This window comes from Chenopodium quinoa, unplaced genomic scaffold (assembly GCF_001683475.1).
Source record: "Chenopodium quinoa cultivar QQ74 unplaced genomic scaffold, ASM168347v1, whole genome shotgun sequence".
NCBI classification, from domain to species: domain Eukaryota; kingdom Viridiplantae; phylum Streptophyta; class Magnoliopsida; order Caryophyllales; family Amaranthaceae; genus Chenopodium; species Chenopodium quinoa.
In genome coordinates, this window is record NW_018745448.1 from 469,415 (window position 1) to 491,798 (window position 22,384).

The following is a 22,384-nucleotide window of genomic DNA, read 5'->3' on the forward strand; positions in this document are numbered from 1 at the left end:
TACCACTATCATTTAGCGACAACAATTAAAAAATATGGTCTTGTGGGGTCCACTTGAATTGAACCTTAATCACCGACCACTCCCCCCCCCCCCCAAATTGAATCAAATTAGCCACCCACTACTGGTTATGGTTCGATGGGGGAGTGATGGGTGGCTAGGGTTCGATTAAGGTAGAGGAGTGGTGGGTAAGGGTTCGGTTCAGGTGGGAGAGTGGTGGATGGTTAGGGTTTGGTTCAAGTGGGCCCCACAAGACGATTTTTTATATTTTGGCGTTGAATAGTATTGGTATTGAAACAAATTTTTTAACAATTAGTTATTTTTTACAAAAAAAATTATTTAAATGGTAGTTATTTACAAAAAGTGTAAAGTAAATGGTAATGGTTCACAATAAATTAAACTTTATTTATAAAGTGTCCTTATTTGATCAGCGTATTAGTCAACGCATAATTCATCACCAAGATTAGTAATAAGAATAAAATATTAAAAGTTGATATTCGAAAATTATACGCTTAAAAGGATTTTAACATGTGTTCATATGACTTTATATGATCTTATGTACAAAATACAAATATCGCTTAAAGTGGCACATATGACTGGTATCAAAGTCAAAATGGAGCATTTAAAAGAACGTAAGGAGTATTTTAATGAATAATCTAAACTTCTCTTTTTTTTTTAATCCGAATCATTTTATTTTGTCTAAATTTAATTGGATTTGTTTGGGTTGGCCCAAGCCTTGGCATAATTACCATTAAAATGACAAAGATACCCTTTATTAGGATCAAGTCTACTATGATCAAGTCCATTATTCCTAAACCTGCCCTTTATGACGCGGTTACTAATTTACCCCTGATTTAACCAAAAAGTACAATTGATGCCCTATCACATCACCTTTAAAAATAATTTCATTTAGTAAAAAAATCAAACTATGTAAAAATAAATTCAGATTAGTAAAAATAGGTAATTTAAAAAAAAAAGAAATATAATAGAGAATCGGTAAAAAAATCATTTTAGTTCAATAAATTAATTTAAGTTCAGTTTAAATAATTTAAGGTTTTCAAAAATAATTTTGGTTCAGTAAAAATAATTTTAGTTAAGCAAAAATAAGGTGGAGTGAACATGGCCTAATTAAGACATGTAATTTTTTCCGATTTTCTACTCTCTCAACTTTCTCTTCCTAGAAAGTATTTTTTGACTTGACCATCGGAAGGACGTTCTTAGGGAAACGTAAGGTCCTGTTCTTTGCTACGTCTGCTTTACTATGCTAAAATTTGCTCTGCTCAACTAACACATACTCTACTATGCTCAGAAGTTCAAAAATTTAGGGCAAATCTTTTGCAGACTCTCAAACGCTTTGGAATGGACAACTTTCAACTTCTCTAGCCAAGACACAAAAATGAGATTATTCCCAAAATACCCCTTACTGTTAAAAGTTTTTTGTTCGGGAATCAGGTGGCACCATGCGTGGAGGTAGGCAACAAAAGGCCATGGTGAAAACCAAGCGCCCCTACCATGCACATGCACTTGAAGAAATCATAATTTCTGTTCAAAATGCTTTTGTTGATGAAATAAATGGCACTCTGCACTTATTAAAAAAATAAAACAAAAAAAAGGCATTCTTCTAGTCATTCACCATGATTTGGAGCAATTGGCGACCCAACAGGAAGTATCCCGGCCCACATAATATTACAATTAAGCTTGGGTTCATTCCAATATACGCCATATCCACTAACCTTTAATTTACCACCTTTATTATTGAATCTTTCAAACTCATCAAATAATCATGTCATTTTCCTTTAAAAAATAAAAAATAAAAATCACCAAACATCCCACCACGTCCTTCTAACAAACAAACCCATAACCAACATAAACATGCAACGCACTAACAACATTGGCTCCCTCAAAAATACATTTTATCACACTTTTTTCATCATTTAAACATAATCCCAATTCTTATTTTCCTAAACTAATCTTAATTGGTATTCATCTTATCATCATTTCACATCCCTAACCTTTTTGATCATGAACATAAAAAAGCTAAAAGTACCCAAAAAAATGAGGGTAACAAGTATGTCCTCAAACAAATTTAGGGGTATGAAGGTGAGTAGAAGCATCAAGAGCATAAAAAAACTTGACATTAAGAAGAGGTTCCCTAGTCTTAGGAAACGAAAATCTGTTGGTGGCACAGGTGGTGCAGGTGCTGTTGGAGGGGCTAGTGGTGGTGCCGGTAGGGTGGGAATTCGTCGTAGTAGTAGTAAGTGGATTTCCTCAGTAAGGAAAAAGATATTAAGGCCTAAATTCCCTGGTCACAAAGGAAGAAACAAGAATATCATTATCATTCACAATAATACAAGTATTTCTGGGAATGAAGATGATAATAGGACTAGTTGTGCTACGGTGATCAAGGAGATTAGCTCCGTGAAAGAGGAGGATGTCACCTCCATTGACTCGGCTGCTCCACCGCCTCACGATCAAGCAAGTAAGGAGGAGGAGACGACAACAGAGGAGCAAGAAGAGGAGGAGAGTAGAGATGCTTCGGAGATTATGAAGTTAAGGGAAGAGATGGCTGCTGTCCACATTCAATCTCTTTTCAGGGGTCATTTGGTAATACTATACCTTCAATTCAATCATTATTCTAATTAAACCATCTCATGAATTCATGATAAATGTTTGGATAACTTTTTTTTTTTAGATTTTTGTTATATGTTGTCTTTTATTTAACCTAGTTAATTGTTAGCTTAACATTCAATCATTTGTTCGATCACTATAATAATCATTAGTTATTGGGTTATAAGTCATTTTAAAATAAAACAGACTCACTATATAATACTTCTTATATATGATTCAAGAACTTTTAGAGTTAGACAACGCTTATGAGAAAGATAGAAAGAAAAGTGTCAAAAATGCACTTTTAGTTTACATTACCTCCAAAATTCTAACGCATTGATTTTTTTTTTTTTTTTTTTTAGCACTATTTCATTCAAAATCTTCCATGAAAGTTGTTATTAATGAAACAATTTACCTATTTAATTTATCCATTTTTGGGGTGACTTACATGCACACAGGCAAGAAGAGCAATTAAAGCATTGAAAAGTCTAGTCAAGCTACAGGCTGTGGTTCGCGGGGTGTGTGTGAGAAGGCAGGCTCGTATTGCATTGCATTGTATGAACACAATGGTCCGTCTGCAGGACCGTATTCGAGCACGACAGCTCCTTTGTAGAGCCAGTGATGCAATTGAAGCTTGATCATCTATTCAAGTTGTTCTATTATTGACTATTTTATATTCAGTTGAATGGAAAAGAAACTATTCGATTTTCAGTGTACAACGTTCTTATACCCATCTTAATTTAGTGGGTAACATGTTTGATATGAGTCATATGACTGACTATTCTTAATTTTGACATATTTGCATATACTAGTACATAGTAACAACTAATATTTCAATATTTATAACACGTTATTGTAGTTCAAATCTTCTAATAATATTATACTATGAAAGAAGAAAATTTCTCATGTTGATTTCATCAGAGTATGGGAAAAAATATCATGCTAGTTTTACTAAAGAACAACTAAAACAAAGTTTAAATACACTTAAAATATAATTAGAAGAGGTTGATGTGATAGAATCAGGAGAAAAGCCCTCCTTGTACTAAGGAGTGTTATCAATGATGTATGAATTAAAATACAAGCATGAATTGTGAAGAATTTAAATACTCCTCACAAGTCTCAACCCTCTCGTATTTAATCTATAGGGGAATACTCTACAATAAACTAGATAATATATAGTTTAAGATAATACGAATAGAACAATCAAACTCATCTAGATAAGCCACATTGCACTTGATCGTAAACCAGACAAACAGAACGAAAAGCCCTACGCGTGCAAACCAAAAGCTCACATGCAGGCCTGAAGATTGAGCGTGTAGTCCTTGAAGTTGCTCGTGTTGAAAAATGATCCCTAAATTTCAATTTGCTGCAGCATGGCTCTTAAGCATACGGGCTCGTACATGAGCAACAACATGCACAACATACATATTTTGTTTTGCAAGGATTGATCTTCTCTTTACATGGATTGGGCCATTTTTGCATAAATAGGTTGAAATTCAAAAACTGATGAAGAATTCATTAATTTGTCAACAATTACTTCGAATTTAAAGTGCCTGATTGGAATAAAGCTTAAAATTCCAATAAATTCTGAGCAAAGTGAAGGACTTATCGTAGCAAATAACAAGGGTCTTCAAGAGAGAACTAACCCAAACTATTTACATGATTTTGTTGCTCATTAATCTTTTTGTAAATACTAATATCACACTTCTCAATATCATAATTAGGGACATTTATATGCAAATGAGCTAAGCAGCTCAAAGCAAGATAATTTTAGTTTAACAATGTCAAGCTTAAAAAAATTTTGGAGATATTTCCAGTAAAACTAGTATTATTATGAATTTCAGACTAAAATGATTTTAGTTTTCTTTTGTCTAACATTTAAAAGTTTTGTGGGCACATGTTACATGTCAAGTAAATAAAAAATAAAAAATAAAAAAACTTCAGATAATAAAATGATTCAAAGTTGGTTCAGATGGGAGATTATTCGAATTTGGATGATTTTTTAAATTTGGACTTGAGTAACTCGACTAGAGAAACAAAAAAAAAAAAAAAAAAAAAAAAAAAAACAAAAAATGGTTCAGACAAACTCAATTATCCAAATCCAAAATTTTTAGCACTCCATTCAATTAGCATTCGTTTGTCTTAGATACAAGTGGATATTCACACAATTAGAATATGTGTACATATATTATAGCCTACATGTTGGTCGACATATATTTCTACAAATAGCATCTCTCTGCCATGCGAGTTGTTAGTCAGTTTCAGTAGGATCCATTCCATTTGTTAGTCACGCAAGATATTATACAATCTAATGAAAATATTATACAATCTACTGAGAGAGATCTGCATCATTTCCGAAGGGCACACTTTGATAAGAAGCATTTTTTGGGAAGAAGATTAATTTTGGCAACTATCAACTTCTACTACCTGTGTTGACAGAAAAACCATCTCAAAATGACTAAATAGTACTCTGTAATAGAGAAGAAATGTGATCATCCAAACCCTATAAAACCGTTAGTGCCTACCTCTTTGGCTATTTGCTGCAGAACCCCACTAACTTCCGAGAAATTGGGTCTAAGGGTAGGGTCCAGGTGCCAACATCTCTCCAGCAGATCAGCTAGGTTCGAATGAACATGCTTTGGAATAGCAGGTCGCAGCCCCTAATAATCAGGTTTAATATAGTCATTATCAGAATAGACAGGTAACACTAGTTGCCAGTGTTGATCAGAATGGAGAATATTATTACCTTTTGGACTACTCCAATTGCAGCTTGCAATGGGGTCAAGGAAGAGTATGGAAGCTGGTAAATAAGATCATAAGAAAGTTACTGCTAAATTTGGTACTAAGATGAACTCATGCTATATAAGAAAGGTGTCCGGCAATGGTACATTTGGAGGCCAAATGGGGTTGCATTGGAGCAGAAAGGGGGAGGAGGGGTGAAACAACAAAAAAAAAAAAAAAAAAAAAAAAAAGGATTTAAACGAAAAAGACTTACTTCGCCAGTAAGAAGCTCCCAGATTACTATCCCAAAACTAAAGACATCTGCTTTATGGTCATAGGGTTTATGTCCAATAACCTAGAAATCATAAAACCAGTTGGAGCAACATAAGCCAGAAAAGTCATTCATAAGTAATGTCAAAAAAAAGTTGAAGACAGCCAGCCAGAGATTTAGAATAAAAAAAAAAACCCCCTAGTATTATGACGGAACAATTATAGCCTTTGGTGTAAAATCAATTATGTTGAGAAAGGGCAAAACAAAATGGTAAGTTCCTGTTAATAATTTTCAATCTTTGCTGCTTTTTAAATTGAAAATTGAGGCCTTTTGTGGATAGAGGACAAGAGTAAAACCTGTGAAGTATATTAAGAAGTATTACAACCAAATCAATTCACCACCACAGAACCAGTGGAGCAACAGTTCTAGCCCAAGGCAAGCACAACCTTCCTTTCACAGGATAATGAGAAATTTGATTAATTAATGTACACCTGTCATGTTTATTTGGGACTTAGATACAACAGCATCTGTCTGAAGCAGCAAATTATCATACTAAACTGTGGTTGGACAGCAATGACTTGGACTAACAGTATAAAGTTTTGTCACATCGAACACAAAATGTAATTTCCATACCATTGCAACAGGTATCCAGCCAACTCCAGTCAAAAAGATAAAAGCAAAAAGACAGATAAAGTTAACTTAATTGCTCAGTTTTTCTGAATGGGCAATATCCATTGATTCAATTATGTTCCAGCAATCATCCCCTTTCTACAACACAGCAATCAGAGTGGATATCGAACTTCAACCAAAACAAATTTCCCTTAGCATGCCACTTGCTTTTTGTTTTTTCTCATTTGCTTTTTTTCTTTAAAAAATTTCTTTTACAATTTACAACTTGGTCTCATTTCCTTTGCTTATATCTGAAGTTTAAGTAATCTCTAAACATGACAAATATATGAAGATAATGGAATCATAATTACCTCTGGGGCCATCCACCTATAAGTTCCTGTTTCAGCTGTCATGACTCCTGATTGTGTTTGTACTTTAGCAACTCCAAAGTCAGCAATCTTAACAACCTGCAGGAAGCAATGTTATTCAAAGATAACTTAGACAAGAATCCCCATATAGGTAAATACTTAAATTTATTTTCGAGGACTCGAGAAGTACGGGGCAAAGGATGCAACAATCTAATAAAATAGAAACTGAGAACTACAACAGAATTCAGGAAGCTGATTGGTTCACCAAATTCAGAAAAAAACAGATAATGTTGACAACACTCCAGATCATAGAACCAGGGGCGTGGAAAATTTTACCGGGGCCTTGTGCGATTTCAAAAAATTGGGGCCCTTATTCGAGAATTGAAAAAAAAAAAAAAAAAAAAAAAAACCTACTAATATACTTTTAAAAAAAAATTAAGAAAATGGCACAGCATATATTAAAATTAGAATAAATCAATCACATGGAAGAAAAATAATACAAACTCAATTATACTTTAAAATTTACATACAGTCCACAGTAGAAAGACTATGAATTTTTAATTGAAGCAAAGAAACATAAAGTATTTGATTAAATTTTAGATAATTGGATGATTAGATCTTGGCAATGAACAATGAAAACTTAAAGGGGTGAGAAAATAAAGACTAAAGACGTGTGAAAATAAGTTAGCAAAGGTGAATGTTGGATGGTCTAAGAAATGAACAAAAAATTAAAATGATAATAACCATCTTAACCAAAATATTGAGAACGTTAAAAATAAATAAATAAATGAGTACAAATGAATAAGTATAGTACAGTTGTAAACCAAAAGGAAACAAAATTTTCTAAAAAAAAAAGGCAGGAGTCGAACCCGGGAGTCCTGCTACATTGGACATTGCCTTTACCACTGATTACTTAGTTCTAGATATCTATCTTGTATTATAAAAATATATACTGTTATAATATTGGGGCCCCTTATAATTGGGGGCCCTGTGTGGCCACACCGGCTGCACCGCCCCAGAGCCTCCCCTGCATAGAACTGAAATCTTACGAATATTGTTTCCATGTCAGGAGTCCATTGATGCATAGGTGCTAGGGAACCAAAGCTAAGGCACAGCAGACAGTAAAATTTTTCCATGCAATCACTACCGTTCATACAACTGGATAAACAGCCCCAAAACAGCTTTAATAAAAAAAAAAATAGGAAGAGAAAAAAATCTCACATACTTCAAAAAATTCATATCTACTTTATCCTTGCCGCCTAGAAGAGCTTCATAGCACTCACGACACCCCTTCTCCTTCCTAATAATGACCAATACTAATAGCCACCTAGATATTCCTAGTCATACTAGATCTCAGAAAGTAAGAAGTATTACCATTTGGCATCATCATGCAAGAAAGTCTCAATATCATATCCTAAACCCCCAACTCCCACACTACTTGTACAGAATGATACAAAAGTCCATCACTGGCAAGAATAATGACCAGACTACCAGAGTATATAGGAATAAAATTTTTAAACATGATAAATATTATTGAGGGCCATTGTGCCACAAAAGTAGTGTAATTGATGCTAAGCACAAATTCCTGATTCTATATTGCACTAATACCTGAGGTTTAATCATTAAACTCACACAAGAAACACTATTTCAAAACCAAAAAAAAAAACACACACACACACATGAATATATTCATATGAATTTCTACTGAGTCTCCAACATAGAGTGTCTTTGCCAATGGACATTTGTTGTTAATATAAAATCAGACAAAGTCACATAATTACATTCTGCTCCCTTACTAATCCCTACAACTCCCTCCGCGAAATGTTTTTACAGATCATGTGATTGCAAAGGTAAGATGTCTTACCCCATCTTCTCCCATAAGCAGATTGGCAGTTTTAAGGTCTCTGTGTACAATATTATTCTGGTGGAGGTACTCCATTCCCATGGAAACATCAATAGCTGCCCTGAGTAGTGATTGTAGTTTGAACACACCCTTTCTCTTATGCATGAAATCATACAAATTCCCTTTTGGCATGAATTCTGAAAAAAAAAAAAAAAAAAAAAAAAAAAAGAGGGGGGAAAAAATCAATCAGAGAAAAAACACGCTTTAGAAAAAGAATCAGTCTGCAACTACTCTCCTACTGAAGATTCAAAGCAACATTAAGCAGAATAAGAATGTCAAAATACTGATCAACTTTGGAATGCCAATCTTACACTTGGTAGATAGCATGTGTACCACAAACACTCAAGAAAACAGACACAGACGCCTCTACCATACATTGTTGGCTAGATCAGAGACCTGTATGTATCTGTATTACTATTTTAGTTGTCTGAGAACCTTTTACTGAAAGAGAAGACTAGACCTATACAAATCTGTATTACAATTTCAGAAGTCTGAGAACCTTTTACTGAAAGAGAAGGCTAGACCTATACGTATCTGTATTACGATTTGCAACCCCTAGAACAGAACGCCAAGAGTAAGGAAGCAATCTGAAGTGGCAATCTGAATGATGAAGATAATAATTGCACCAAGGACTGTACAAAAGTAAATGTCTACACATCAACTTATAACATTTATAGACTAGCTAACAAAATGAGCAAATCATTTTCCATTGTGATTTTAAAGTATAAAATTAAGTTTAAGTTGAATGCAATTTCTTCAATACATTCAGTACTTAACACAGCACGATGAAGATAGCTTTAGAATATAGAAATTCAATGGTACTAGAACTTGAAACTATACTTGAGCAATTCAACAAAACAAATGAATATTTTCACAGGACATTACCAGTCACAAGGAAAAGGTTCGGAGGTTTTGTACAAGCACCTATAAATTGCACGACATTCTTGTGCTGAAGTTTCCTACAAGATGAACAATAGTTATAAATAACATGTTAATGAAAGTCACTTGTTCTCCTTAAACAATAACCCTTCTCTCACATTAACCCCAGCTCACTTAAATTACATACACGGCTTAAGCATGTAGGGCTTGACCCCCACTCCTTTCTAGAAAGTGCCAAGAGGATAGAAAATCTACAGACGGATTGGCCTAAGGTAGAATATATAGAATAACACATGACTCAAGGCTGATTTCAAATGAGAAATAATTTATATAGGTACTCTAGTTTCGCTCTGTGTACCAGAAGACCAAAGGAACCGGCAGGTACAAATCACTTTGACTATTTGTTTTAGTGATTAGAGAACTAACAAAGGGGAGAACGTAGAATTGATAAGATTATTCACATACGCTTGAATAACTCAACCCTAAATTCAAGTTCAGTATCTTCTCTCCGTGTTCAGATTAAAAAGCCACATATGTTATTTTACACTATTAATTAGCACCTTAGTTTGCATAAAAAAAAAAAAAAAAAAAAAATTAGCACCTTAGTTTGCATTAAAAAACATTAGCACCTTAGTGTACATTCAACAAATAATGCACAAGCACCCATGAGTTTATAGCTCATAAGGTGTAAGCAATAACACTGGAAAACATATGGCAACTTTCAAGGATCAGAATAAGCAAGAAGAAAGAAATGGCAGATTGACCTAATAAAACTCAATGACCAAAGTCAACTGTTGAGCTTTGTCACCTATGAAATGCGCACTAGACTCAAGTTTGATTATGCCTGAATTAGCGCAACAGAAACAACCCTTTACTTTCATATCCTGAGAAGAAAACAGGGTGAAGCATTACTGTACAGACGCAATGCTTTCAGCTCATGATTAATTAAAGCTGGAAAGCATAATAACAATAGAATTGGGATGACTTTGACCTGCTCTCAATCATATAATTCTGTATTTCTGTTCCATAAGTGTTTAATGTCATTTACTTTGTACAAGTAATCTTAACCATCTCATCCTTCTATTTCCATAATAGAAGTGACTCATTTGCAAAAGAAATCTTCATCCATTAATCTACTTTCTGCAAAATATTTTACACCATGCCAAGCCTAAACTAATGTGACTTATGAGCTCTCACATACAATCTTCAAATTTACAGTCAGCTAGCTACCTTATGACAACATAAATAGCACAAGTTTCATTGAAGCAGTGTACAAATAAACGTAATGCTTTCATAAGCTCATTCCTTAGCATCACATTCAAGATATAGTCTGTCACTTCTCTTTTAGACTATAACATCTCATCACATTTTTAAAAATAAAAAAAAACAATGCACAGTGCCATCGTTCACAAAAGTCCAATCCGTCAAACTTAAGCTTAAGAAAGATTAACTTCGCAAATACAAGCAACAGCAGAAAAGGCAACTATCCAACTTTGGATAACTATGGAACGGAGAATGTATCACTTAAAAGTCTGTCATTTCTTTCTTGTAGTGTAAATAGTGTCCAGTTTGGTTTAATACATATGATGGAAACAAGAAATGCAGAACAATACCCACTATGGATCTAGAAGAATGGCATGCTAGATTATAGATCTGATTAAATTTTCATTATATAATAAAGAGTGCACTTGTGGGAGAAGATTTTCGGAGGGGGGGTACTAGAATAATAAAGGACAAACAGTGAATGGGTGAATTCAAGTAAAAGGCCATCCCACAGCCGGATGAGAAAATATCACTCTCCATTTTTCTTTTTTCAATAAACAAATTATTTTTTTGTTGATAAACAAATTAATATCAGATCGCCCAGTCTAGTTCCTTAATAAAACAAATAGAAAAATCAAAACAGTGGTCCAAGGCTACAAAAAAGACTATTCCTAAATTAATACTCGACATTAAGGCATCTCAATCCAAGAATCCAGCTAGCATGGGAGAATGGACCAGGACTTTCTCATGCAATCTGAAAGAAATTACTCAGGAAGAAGGATTATATAGATGAAGGCAAAATAAAGAATAGCCACTCACTCTTGCCATTTTTGTAGTTTCTCTCCTTCATAAGTCTTAACTACTTCCTCTCCCCCACCCCCTTGTCTCCCCTTCCCCTTCTCTATAGTGTAAGATTCACAATCCAAATCATTTTTCCTTGCAACCTGAGATGTGCAACAAATTACACTACTCCCTCCGTTTCATAGTTAGAAGCCTATTTCTCTTTGTTATGTGAGTATAAATGTTAGAAATAGGCTTCTAATTATGAAACGGAGGGAGTATTTATTTGTGATAAGTAGTAATAAGTTGTATTTCAAATAAATACTCAGGTATCGTTTGGTTTTTCATGAATTTCCTTTTGGCCATGTTGTTTGGTTGACATTAAAACTAAAAAAAGGGAGGAAGTTACAATTCATGGGAAGTACAATTTCCCGCAAAGCATTGGAAGTTACTAACCCACCCCTTGGTCATTCACAATTCCTAAGATTGACAAATTACCACATGACAACCAAACAAAGTATTGCAATTCCTAGGAATTTTATAAAGGAATTAACTTCCCATGCATTAGAAGTATCCATAGGAATTTCTCTCCTACATCAACCAATCGAGTCCCCAGACTAGAAACCACCGCTACACAGTCATAACTTTGTAGAGGCATATAGGTAAGGTAACAAACATCTGCTTACATCCCCATTACTCCCCCCCCCCCCCTCTCTCTCTTTCTCTCTTCCTAGAGGATACCAGCAGTAAGCGTACTTAGAGGTATTGGTTAATAATACAGAATGGAAAGGTATGGCAAATAACTGAAAACAACACTTTGTATAATTCCATTAAGAGAAATTTCCATCCATTACTATTTTTACTAGCCATAAGCTACAAGTATGTCCCTCATCTTTATGTCTCTTGGAAGACATCTTTCAACTTGACAGCATAGACCATATATGATAGTTTCTTCTTTCTATTCCACTGCCCTGGTGTTTCTTAACCATTGGTTATTTAGCTATAAACCTTCTCTTGTTAGATGTATGGCAATGGGAAATAGGGTGTGATTTCCAACCTCTATCTTTACCAACAGGTCTTACCAATTTAAGTTTTGAAGTCATGAATTTCTGATAAGATAGACTTGTATAGCTCCACTCACCTTAAAACGCTAGCTCTATAATTCTACTCAATACATGTTCAGCTCTTCCACCCCACCCCTTCCCCCCTCTCCCAAAACTTTTACGGTGTGTTTGGATAAAGAAATGGGAAAGAAAAAAAGAGGAGGGAGGTGAAGGGGAGAGAAGAGAAAGGGAGGGAAGGGGAGGGAAAAAAAGATGAGTTTTCCTTCCAAATCTCTCCATTATTGGAGAGATCAATTTCTTACTATATAATCCCTCCATTTCTCTCTCCTTCAATTCTCTTCCTTATTTGTTATCCAAATGACAGATAATATATCCCCCCCATTTTCCTTCCCTTCCTTTCTCTTCATTTCCTTCAATCCAAACAAAGTGTTATACAACCTACCCTTTTTGGTGGAGAGACCTTCCAAAAAGAAAAGATTGCCTTTGAAAGCTATAAACTTATCTGCTGATGACAAACCTATTTCATATATTGGATATGAATCAGCTAAAAGATCAAAGCCTTAACGCCCTTCTATATTGTAGCTTGTTTCATAAAAACCAGCATCACTTGCAATGTTGAATGATACCGTAAGCTCACATGAGTCCATAAGAGTCGAGAATATTGTGACAATACAATGAATTTCTTTTCTTTCCTGAAACGTACAAGATCAAGCAGCATAAGATGATTTTAATAATGGCTTTTTCACAATGTCAGCATGCCATGCACTTCTTACTACATCTTTATCTTTGTATACATCACATCAGTGATTAGCCATCAAAACAAACACATGTTAGGTCCTAAAGAAGAATGAACTGTTACCACCTAGATTCATATTTGGGGTCTGATATACCTCCATTAAACATGCAAATAACCTTTCCATGCCCAGGAAAAAGGGTGGAGGAGGGAGCGATTATCAGAGAGATACTTTCCTTCGGCAGATCCGGGACATGGCAAGATGGTAAGGAATTGTAGATCTAGATCATGGAAACAGAGAGAAGAGAACAGACAAGTTCTGATTCTCGGAAAGATATTCTGACACTTGAAGACCAAAATATTACATACCGACTACTGTTACTAAGCCAAAATCTTGATTTACAAATCAAAACTTCTCTTTCAGAATCATAAGTTCGGTGAAAATTTATATAGTTCTACTGACTTTTCTGTGTGGCAAGCAATTTTTATATTGATTATGCATGGTATTATTTAGCTTCTGACTACCTACAGTGAACTAAATGTCAAATAAAAGTTAGTAAGCTTAAAGCACTTGTATTTTTCTCCCCTTTCACTCCTTTAACTTTCCAATTCCTCTGTTTTCCCTAAATCCCAAAGATGGTGAATCTAAGCTTCTTGTTACTTTCTAACAATATTATATGCATAGTACGCAAAGATCCCAGGAACAATGGTTTGGTATTTGATTGACTGCTTCATCAGGAACGTTGCTACCCTAATTACTTCAACTGGCTCTGTTTTAATTGGGAGTGGACAAATGGCTTTCTGAAAGATACAACTATGTACTAAAAAATTAGGGAAGAGGTAACTTTACATGGCAAAACTTCAGGAGGGACCAGCCCCAATGTTGACAGGATTTGTCCGGAAACTAGGTCGTAGAGTTCATTTTTTGAGGTCTGGAGGGGTTGGTCAAGTCTCGAAGGTAATCCTGTTGGGTGTTCTTCGATATAGTGAAGTGATTTGCACCGGGATTCACCGGGCCCGTATACTTGACGGGACAGCAATATCATTCATCGGGTCATATGTACTAGAGGAGATATGGTGCATCGGACGATAAGGACATAGAGGAGAAGGTTCACGATCTTCATGTGTCTCCTCTATGTCCTCATCGTTTGATGCACCATGTCCCCTCTAGTACACATGACCCGGCAAATGATACTGTTAACTCGTTAAACGCAGTGAATGCTTGTGCAAATCACCCAACAATATTGGAGACCTACATAGGAGTACCCTGGAGATCCTTCCAACCTCCCAAGAACGGGGCTGCTAACCAAAACTCATCTTGTCAACACGGTTGCCTCCTGAACACGAGACTGAAAACGAGAAGTATTTATCTTCCTCCTAACCAAAACATTAAAGCGTTGTGATATAGCATGACGATTTTTCACATACACACAATAACAAATAAATCTTAACTAGAATAAATAATTACCACATCTAAAACATAAAAGTCTCAAAACATTAAGGAGCCGTTTGACTAGGGGTATTCATCAAAGGGAAAGGGAATTAACTGCCTGATTCCCTTTGTTGTTGTTTGTTACGATTTTTTTTCCCATTTCCTTTACCCTCTCCATCCCCTCAAATCCTTTCAAGTTGATTCCTCACCCCACCAAGGTATTTCCATTTCCCTAGCCACCAACCCACAACCACCCTCCTACCTACACACACAACCGGAAACAATCCACAGCATCGTTGTTCCACTCGCCGACGCTTTACCACCCCTACCCCCGCAAACCTTTCCCTTCTCTAGGACCCGCAAAGCCCTAGAAACACTTCACCTTCCCGTAAAATTGTCATTTGCCCCTCCCCCAAACCTCGGAACCCACTAGGGTGTTAGGAGGGGTGAACGACAGTTTTACGTGGAAGGGGGAAGGGTTTCTAGGATTAAACTGTTACTGGCTGGGGGGGAAGTTTTTTGGGGGAGGGGAAAGTTTTGCAGGGAAGGGGTGGGGGAGAGGTGGCGAAGCACGACGAGTGGTGGGAGAGGTGCAGAAAATGGTGGGGTGGGGTAGCTCGGTGGTGGCTGGGAATGGTGGGAAGTGAAGGAAATAGGTTGTTGTGTGGTGATGGGACTTGTAGCTTGTTTCTCTTTGTTTTTTAAAACAAACAACATAGTGAATTTGAGGGATTTTCGTTCCATTCTCCTTTTTCTTTGTTCATTCCATTCTTAGTTTTAAAAAGCGCGCCTAGGCACAAGGCTCACTAAGGCACAACCTCTTCAGCTTTAGCTAATGTAGGCGCAGGAGCCTACAAAAGGCGCCTAGCCTAGTGCGCCTTTGCATGAGGCGCAATTACAGTGTTAGGCACTGAAATCAGTTTAAAATAAAAGGCATGTGCTTTGAGAAGGTAAATTAATACTGAAAAAAAAAATGAAAATTAAAAAACTTAAAAACAATCAAGGAGAGAGATTTACAAAAGATCCATAAATTACAAACCCTAAATTAAAGAGAGAGAGGTCAGAGAAGCCTCCTTGCAACCACCGGTCCAATCGTAGCCACCATCCGGGGAGTCCTTGCAGCTAGACTTAAACGATTTGGGGATTGAGGTTTGGGGGAGGGGCAAACGACGGTTTTACGGGATATTAATATAGGATCAGTAGGATTCTACCGCAAACCAATTCTATGGACGACCCAGATCCATCAGGTGTATAAGGATCGTAGAATCGTTATCAATCCTACCGATCCTATGGCGGATTCTACCGCAGACCGATTCTATGGACGATCCACATCGACTGGGTGTATTAGGATCATCGTGCCGGATCAGGATTTTGATAACTATGGGGATCGAGGTTTGGGGGAGAAGCAAATAACAGTTTTACGGGATATAAATATAAGCTTATTTAGTAAAACACACTTAATTCTACAAAATAAACTTATTAACTTTTATAGAAGTGACTCATTTGCAAAAGAAGGTAAATTAATATAGAATCGGTAGGATCGACAACGATTTATGATCCTATGGCCGATTCTACAAAATTGTTTATTAGTCCACTAAGATAAAAATGTTCCTTTTAAGCTTATTTTGTAGAATCGACAATAGGATCGTACAATCGTTATCGATCCTACCGATCCTATGGCCGATTCTACCGCAAACCAATTGTAAGGACGATCCAGATCGACTGGGTGTATTAGGATCGTACGGATCGTGATTTTGATAACTATGGCCTCGCGCCTTTTAAAACTAAGATTACGTTCTGTTTACCAGTGCAAACCAAAGGACCCCTAAGTAGTTTTCCCTCAGTCCTTTTATTAAAAAAAGCCTATTTGGGTTTTTCCACCAGAATTAAGGAAGTTCTAGATTCTTTGAAACTCATGATTGCAATTTGCATGTACATTTGTGATTATCAAAGCAAGCTCCGACATGATATTAAGGTTCGAGCTCCATACTTTTACATAAATTTTTAAATAAAGCAGTCGATTATTGAGACGGTTTACCTTCAAACATGGGAGTTGACTAGGAACCAGATAGTTTTGCTATTGTACTCGTCAAAATATTTGTTCTACATTCTAACAATTACTCTTCAGCAATCCAGTAAGCACAGAGATAAAGACAAACGCATGATAAAGAAAGCTTTTAGGTTGGGAGATGGGGGGAGGGTCAAAGTTTTAGCAGAATAGACGGCAAAACTATAGCAAAAAGATAGTCCCCCTCTCTTTTTTTCTTTTCCTTTTTTTTTTTGGTCCTACCCACATATTGCAAAACCTTGTTTACAAGTGAGTGTAAGAAAAAGGGGGATACTGTAAGAGAAATGAAGAATACAGGTGGGTGGGTGTAAGAAAAATGTGGATGAAGTAAGAGAGAGTGTGAAAGAAAGGATAAATATTGTGGGGTAAGATAGTAAAACTTTTTTGCCAAAGAATAAAGCAAAAGGGAGTGGAACACACACACAAAGAGTATTAATAAAAGGGGATATTCGGTACAGTACTCTTGAATTTTTCAATATTTCATTTGATTGACCAAATTATATTAGTTCGTATGGTAACCACTACTATACACAAAATGTCATGAGCTAAGAGTCTAATTCACTCCAATTCCAATATAGACAATCTTAAACACTTAACAAATAGTTGATCAAAATATTAGCTCTATTCTCTCTTGCTTTCTAACATTTTCCTCTCCTGTCGTCTATGGAAAGCATCACCAACCACATCAGAAGACACTGACATTGTAAATTGGTAACATGCACAGCAAGTCTCACAAATCCACACAGAGATACTAAGTGCTCAAACAGATAAACCAACACATGCCTCCTCTCTTTTAAGTTTCGAAGTTAAATTGAGTGTGTTCAAGAAAATAAAATTTTGATTAGGAGCATTATGGAAATTCAACTCACTTAGTCTAAATAAATAAAATTTACACAAAATCCTCTCAAAAAAAATAAATTAAATAAATAAACTAATAGTCAAAGAACTAAAGAAGTATTTCCAGAGCAAACCTAATACGTAAAGTTAATGTAGAAGCATGACACAGGAATTGAAGAGAATGAACATATTTCAGACATTAACAGTGAGGTACCCATTAAAAATTTCCAAAAAACAGAGATTACCACCTCATTATTTTAACTTCTTGGAAGAAGTCTTTAACCACATCTGTATTAATATGCCCAGACTTTAGAACCTTGATAGCAACTTCCTGATCACAGTATGTCCCTTTGTACCTGAAAAGGCCAACTCATACAATCATATAAAGTTCACGCCAATCATAGCACTGCTTTAAGATTTTGTCACAAGAAAACCTACAAATCACCGTGTGAGCCAGATCCCACTTTGTATCCTACTTTTAGAAGGCTCTGATCAATTTCAGCTTCATCAATTTTGTTTGTTGTTCCCTTTATGTTTTTAGGACCATATGGAACTGTTTCATGATGATGGTCACTAACAGCTTCCGACGAAAGGGGATCCTTCAGAAACAAAAAGGCTCTACATTAGCACTGTGATGCTGAGACGAAGACGCTTTAAAAACATCCTAAACAGGCACTTTCCATACAGGAACTTACGCCTTCATAAATTCTGAAAATAGAAAACAATCTTAAAGTTCCAATGATAGTGTTGCTACAGGATCTCTCAATCCAACAAAGTTGATATACGCTACAAGACCTATCACCATTGCATATAAGCAATCAAGTAAAGGACTTGTATGAATTTTAAAAACCAAAATGAAAATCAATTTTCTGTTATTACAAAACTATAAGCTAGAATATGAAAATGTCACCAAGCAGGCCCTACACTAACAATATCCTCAATCTGACTCAATCTCTACCACCTCCATCATTTAGCTTAAAATTTTACATTCCAATATTTCCAATCTTTAAACCAAAACAATATTAAACTGACAAAGCTGGTAAAATGCAGAAACCTGCAAAGTTGCATAATGATCATGTCCAAGTAGTAAAAAAATGTTCACTATATGGCATCAAGACAATGCAATCAAAAGGCAAGGTAGATGTTAACACCCCCACCAAGGATTTACCTTCATTTTTTGTATTTTATTGCCCAGTAAACTTCTAAGCTGCTCAGTTTCCTGATAATATAAAAACAAATGTTCAAAACGGCAGACTGAAGCTAGCCAGTTAAAGAAAAAAATACATGACATAGCAACAAGTCATTGCAATGGCTACGACCACCTCCCAAAATGATTTATTCAGATCCTAATATTTCATGTACTTGGATATCTTAAAAGTGCGTTGACAAAAACTTGTTCAAATGTTGAATTATAGAAAGGACATGCAGTAAAAACATGAGGACCCAAGTTCAATACCTATCTACAAAGCAAGGTCAGTTCAATCTCACTACATTTCTCCTCGCTTTTGAAAGTCATACTATAACCAAATTTGAATTCAGAGTCTCAGATAAACCTTTAGCACAACAGGGCATAAATAAAAAGTAAAACACACAACAAACTTGAGGTCTTGAGGATAAGGAGCTAATTGCTGCTCAAGGACTTACATAATATTTAAAAAAAAAAAAAAAAAAAGACCCAAAGAAGAAATGAGATATAAATGGTATATTGGAAGATAAACAAAATCTGGACCATGTTCCAAATTGCAAAATATAACTACGATCCCATAGTAGTTAATGCAGCCATAAAAGTAAACACCACGATGTGGCTTTGGGGGGAAAAAAAAAAAAAAAAAAAAAAAAAAAAAAAGTGCCCTACAACTCTACTGATCATACCTCATGCGGCCAACCATCAACCACAAAAACATCTAAAGAGTAGCCATCAACTGTGGAAAAGGCATGGGCCTCTTGAATGTTCAGGCTCATCTCAGATAATAAGGAAGTCAGCTGTAGGACAGAAAAACAACAAGGTTGACGTTTTTAATAAAACGACGAACATGTAGCCGTATTACGAAGCCAAATTGATTATTAAAATTCCAAATTACGTCAATGAGGCTTCAGGCACAGTTAAAAACTTCATATGTTGAACATTGCAATGTGAAAATACAATAGCTGTAATAAAAATCACCCCTGAAAACACAGCTTGTAATATTAAACTACCTGATTAAGGAGTTTTGGTTTGTCAATAGTAGAAAAGGTGATTTCATGCATTGCCCTGATCAATATTAATATGGAGAAACAGTAAGTAAAATGTGAAGAAATATAATGAGACTAAGGCATAAATATTCTGATAAGGACTATGTTATTATCAGAACACCTTACACATATTACCTTGTGGACTGCAAGATGGTAGCATTTACAAAGCTATCTTTATCCTCGACATCATATCTTACACCATGAGTCTCGAGACTTTGTAATGAACTGAATATAGGTGGTGGGTGCAGGCTGAGTGAGAGTCTACCACCATTACCACAAAATGTAGCATTAGTCAAATGAGTAGGTTTACCAAATAAGAAAAAAATCAGAGTTCAAGATGGTCACAAAGAGCAATACCCCAGACCAACAGAATTCTTGACAGAACCATGACTACCTTCATCCATAGAATGTGAGTCGAAAGAATCACCAAAATGTCCATTTGTAGTGAGATTGACCTGTATGATTTGAACAATCAAATAAGAATGCATCAAGATGCAATGGCCCTAAAGCCCTATATTGTTCATCACGTATCCACTTATTTCAAGAAAAATAAGTTTGGGTAAGATACCATCAGGATAGATAAGTTCTACAAAGGGTTAATAAGGGCTAACCAAATTCAATTTACCACTAAAAAAAGATATAATAAGGTACACCAGTTCAGTAAGACAAGTGTCAGGTCAATAGTACACATCCTAAATATTTACATAAGTCAAGGAATCATTACAAAAAAACTCTTCTGATCCTTCAATTGGAAGCACATGAGCCCCTAAAGCCACAGAACAATTGGTGCCTTGGTGGTCTTCTGAAGCACAGGTACTTCTAAAAAGACCCGTATCAGTATCGGATACGTTTTGGGTACAGCAACGATATGGGTACTCCTTGGGTACATCCTCAAAACATATCCTTAAAATGGGTACATTAACGAATTTGGGTATGGTCAACGCTTTTTTTGGGTACATTTCAGGAACATTTTGGCAAAAATTTAAGTACCCCTTTAAAAAAAAGGGACAAAAATACTAGTTAGGTTTTCGCTCTTTAGTTTGTTTTTCCAAAGTCCAACACATGTGGCTCTGCAGTTTTACCATACTTCCATGTCCAGCGGTCTTCTCCAAGTGTTTCTCTGGCATACTCCGCCAACTCTGTTAACTTCTCTATCCTCTCTCAATCTCTCACTCGTTTCTACTTCTTTTCTACACCATTTCTACCACTTTTCTCCAACGAGCTTCTCCGCCATAATCCTTTGAAACAGAAACCTATAAATGGATAATATTCTAAAATGGCCCTTTCTTATTCACCAATATGGTTATGGCCAGCCACACCACAACACAAATCCTCCCACAGCCGAGATTTGACAATCAAATCAAGCGTCCAATCAGGCAGCCTCTACAGTTACTGGTGTTTCTGATGAAGGTTTAATTCGAACCCATAGCCCATCTAGAATTCAAGATCTTTCTAAAAATAGATAAACCATGATTGAATTTGGCACCAAAATCACACTGATACTTCTAGTTACCATCAATAGGAATTAAATAAATAATCAAAAACCAATTAAAAATGGACTAGGTGTAAAATCACGATACTAATCCAAACGCATACTCCAATTTGGCACCGAAATCCCGAAGAATATATAGTTTGTTTTGAATTTGGAATAAAGTCATGACCACTGTTCTAACTTTGAAAAAAAAAAATCCCATATAAAAGTCAATTCAACAAACAGTTGTAGAATTCTTTCACCTGTACAACACGGACGTCGTAAGCAAATATATTAGGAGGCTCTTCCGCTTGACGCAATAATCTCAAATGCGTCAACACATCTTCCGCTCTCTCCACATTCACTTCCAATGCATATCTTACACCAAGAAAAAAAAATCAACAAATTATACGAAAACCTAGAAATCGAAGAATTTATGTCAAATTTAAGAACCTAAAAATTGAAGAAATGAATATAGATTGATTACCTAGCAGGAAGACGATTGAAGTGAGCCCAAAGCTGATCGTCAAACCCAGGAAGTTTAGCATCACAACAATCAGAATCTTGTAGCCTACGAAGAACATCATTAAACACTTCCAGCTTCAAATACTGATGATTTCTCGGCGTTTTCGGCGAAAAATGAAGCGGCCTACTGCTACAACTCTCAGTATCATCATCAATCGCCATTGACGAAGCTTCAAATCCTTCGAAAAATTCAAATTGTTCAAATTAGTGAGCTAAAATCAGTGTAACAAACACTGGAAAAAAAAAAACTAATTAATAAATTCTGGAATTGGAAAGGTTGATGATTCTAGAATTAGGGAAGGGAGAATCTGGGAAGAGGAGAGAGGGGAATCTAAGTAGGTGAAGGTGAGGGGATGATACTATGTGGGGGAGGAGAGAGAAAATGGGAGATGTCGTTTGCGAGAAGGGTGACGGAAGAATGGGTCCCATCCTTCGTGGCATGGATAGAAACAGTTCCACAATTACGTTGACATGGCCTATTCCACTTTCATTATGTTTGTAATTAAAATCAGTCTAGTCTTGGCTTATCCAAGGGATATTTGTTCGTGGTAGGCCAAACAAGTTACATCTGGTTGAATTCGTGTTTGTGTCCACTGTCCGACAGTGAACACCATACTCGTGTTT

At 35.8% G+C, this 22,384-nt stretch overlaps 2 protein-coding genes across 3 annotated transcripts; one reads left to right on the forward strand and one right to left on the reverse strand.

The window, feature by feature from the left end:
* Positions 1-1,031: 1,031 nt before the first annotated feature.
* On the forward strand, positions 1,032-3,460 carry LOC110713598 (protein IQ-DOMAIN 31-like). The gene is made up of 2 exons (XM_021892048.1): positions 1,032-2,601; positions 3,063-3,460. The coding sequence occupies exons 1-2, from the start codon at positions 2,020-2,022 to the stop codon at positions 3,240-3,242; spliced, it is 762 nt and encodes a 253-aa protein (XP_021747740.1). The 5' UTR covers positions 1,032-2,019; the 3' UTR covers positions 3,243-3,460.
* A 1,235-nt stretch (positions 3,461-4,695) lies between these two features.
* On the reverse strand, positions 4,696-22,197 carry LOC110713677 (serine/threonine-protein kinase STY8-like). Of its 2 annotated transcripts, XM_021892135.1 has the most exons (16): positions 21,723-22,194; positions 21,499-21,613; positions 20,122-20,219; positions 19,900-20,025; positions 19,729-19,783; positions 19,405-19,515; positions 18,701-18,751; positions 17,971-18,131; positions 17,781-17,888; positions 9,362-9,435; positions 8,438-8,613; positions 6,577-6,672; positions 5,600-5,680; positions 5,351-5,404; positions 5,130-5,264; positions 4,696-5,031 (listed from the first exon to the last, which is right to left on the reverse strand). In XM_021892135.1, exons 1-16 carry the CDS (start codon positions 21,920-21,922, stop codon positions 5,002-5,004), a joined length of 1,671 nt encoding a protein of 556 aa, XP_021747827.1. In that variant the 5' UTR covers positions 21,923-22,194; the 3' UTR covers positions 4,696-5,001. The 2 variants fall into 2 exon arrangements, with proteins under 2 accessions (XP_021747827.1, XP_021747828.1); XM_021892136.1 differs by lacking the exon at positions 18,701-18,751 and having other exon boundaries at positions 21,723-22,197.
* Positions 22,198-22,384: the final 187 nt, after the last annotated feature.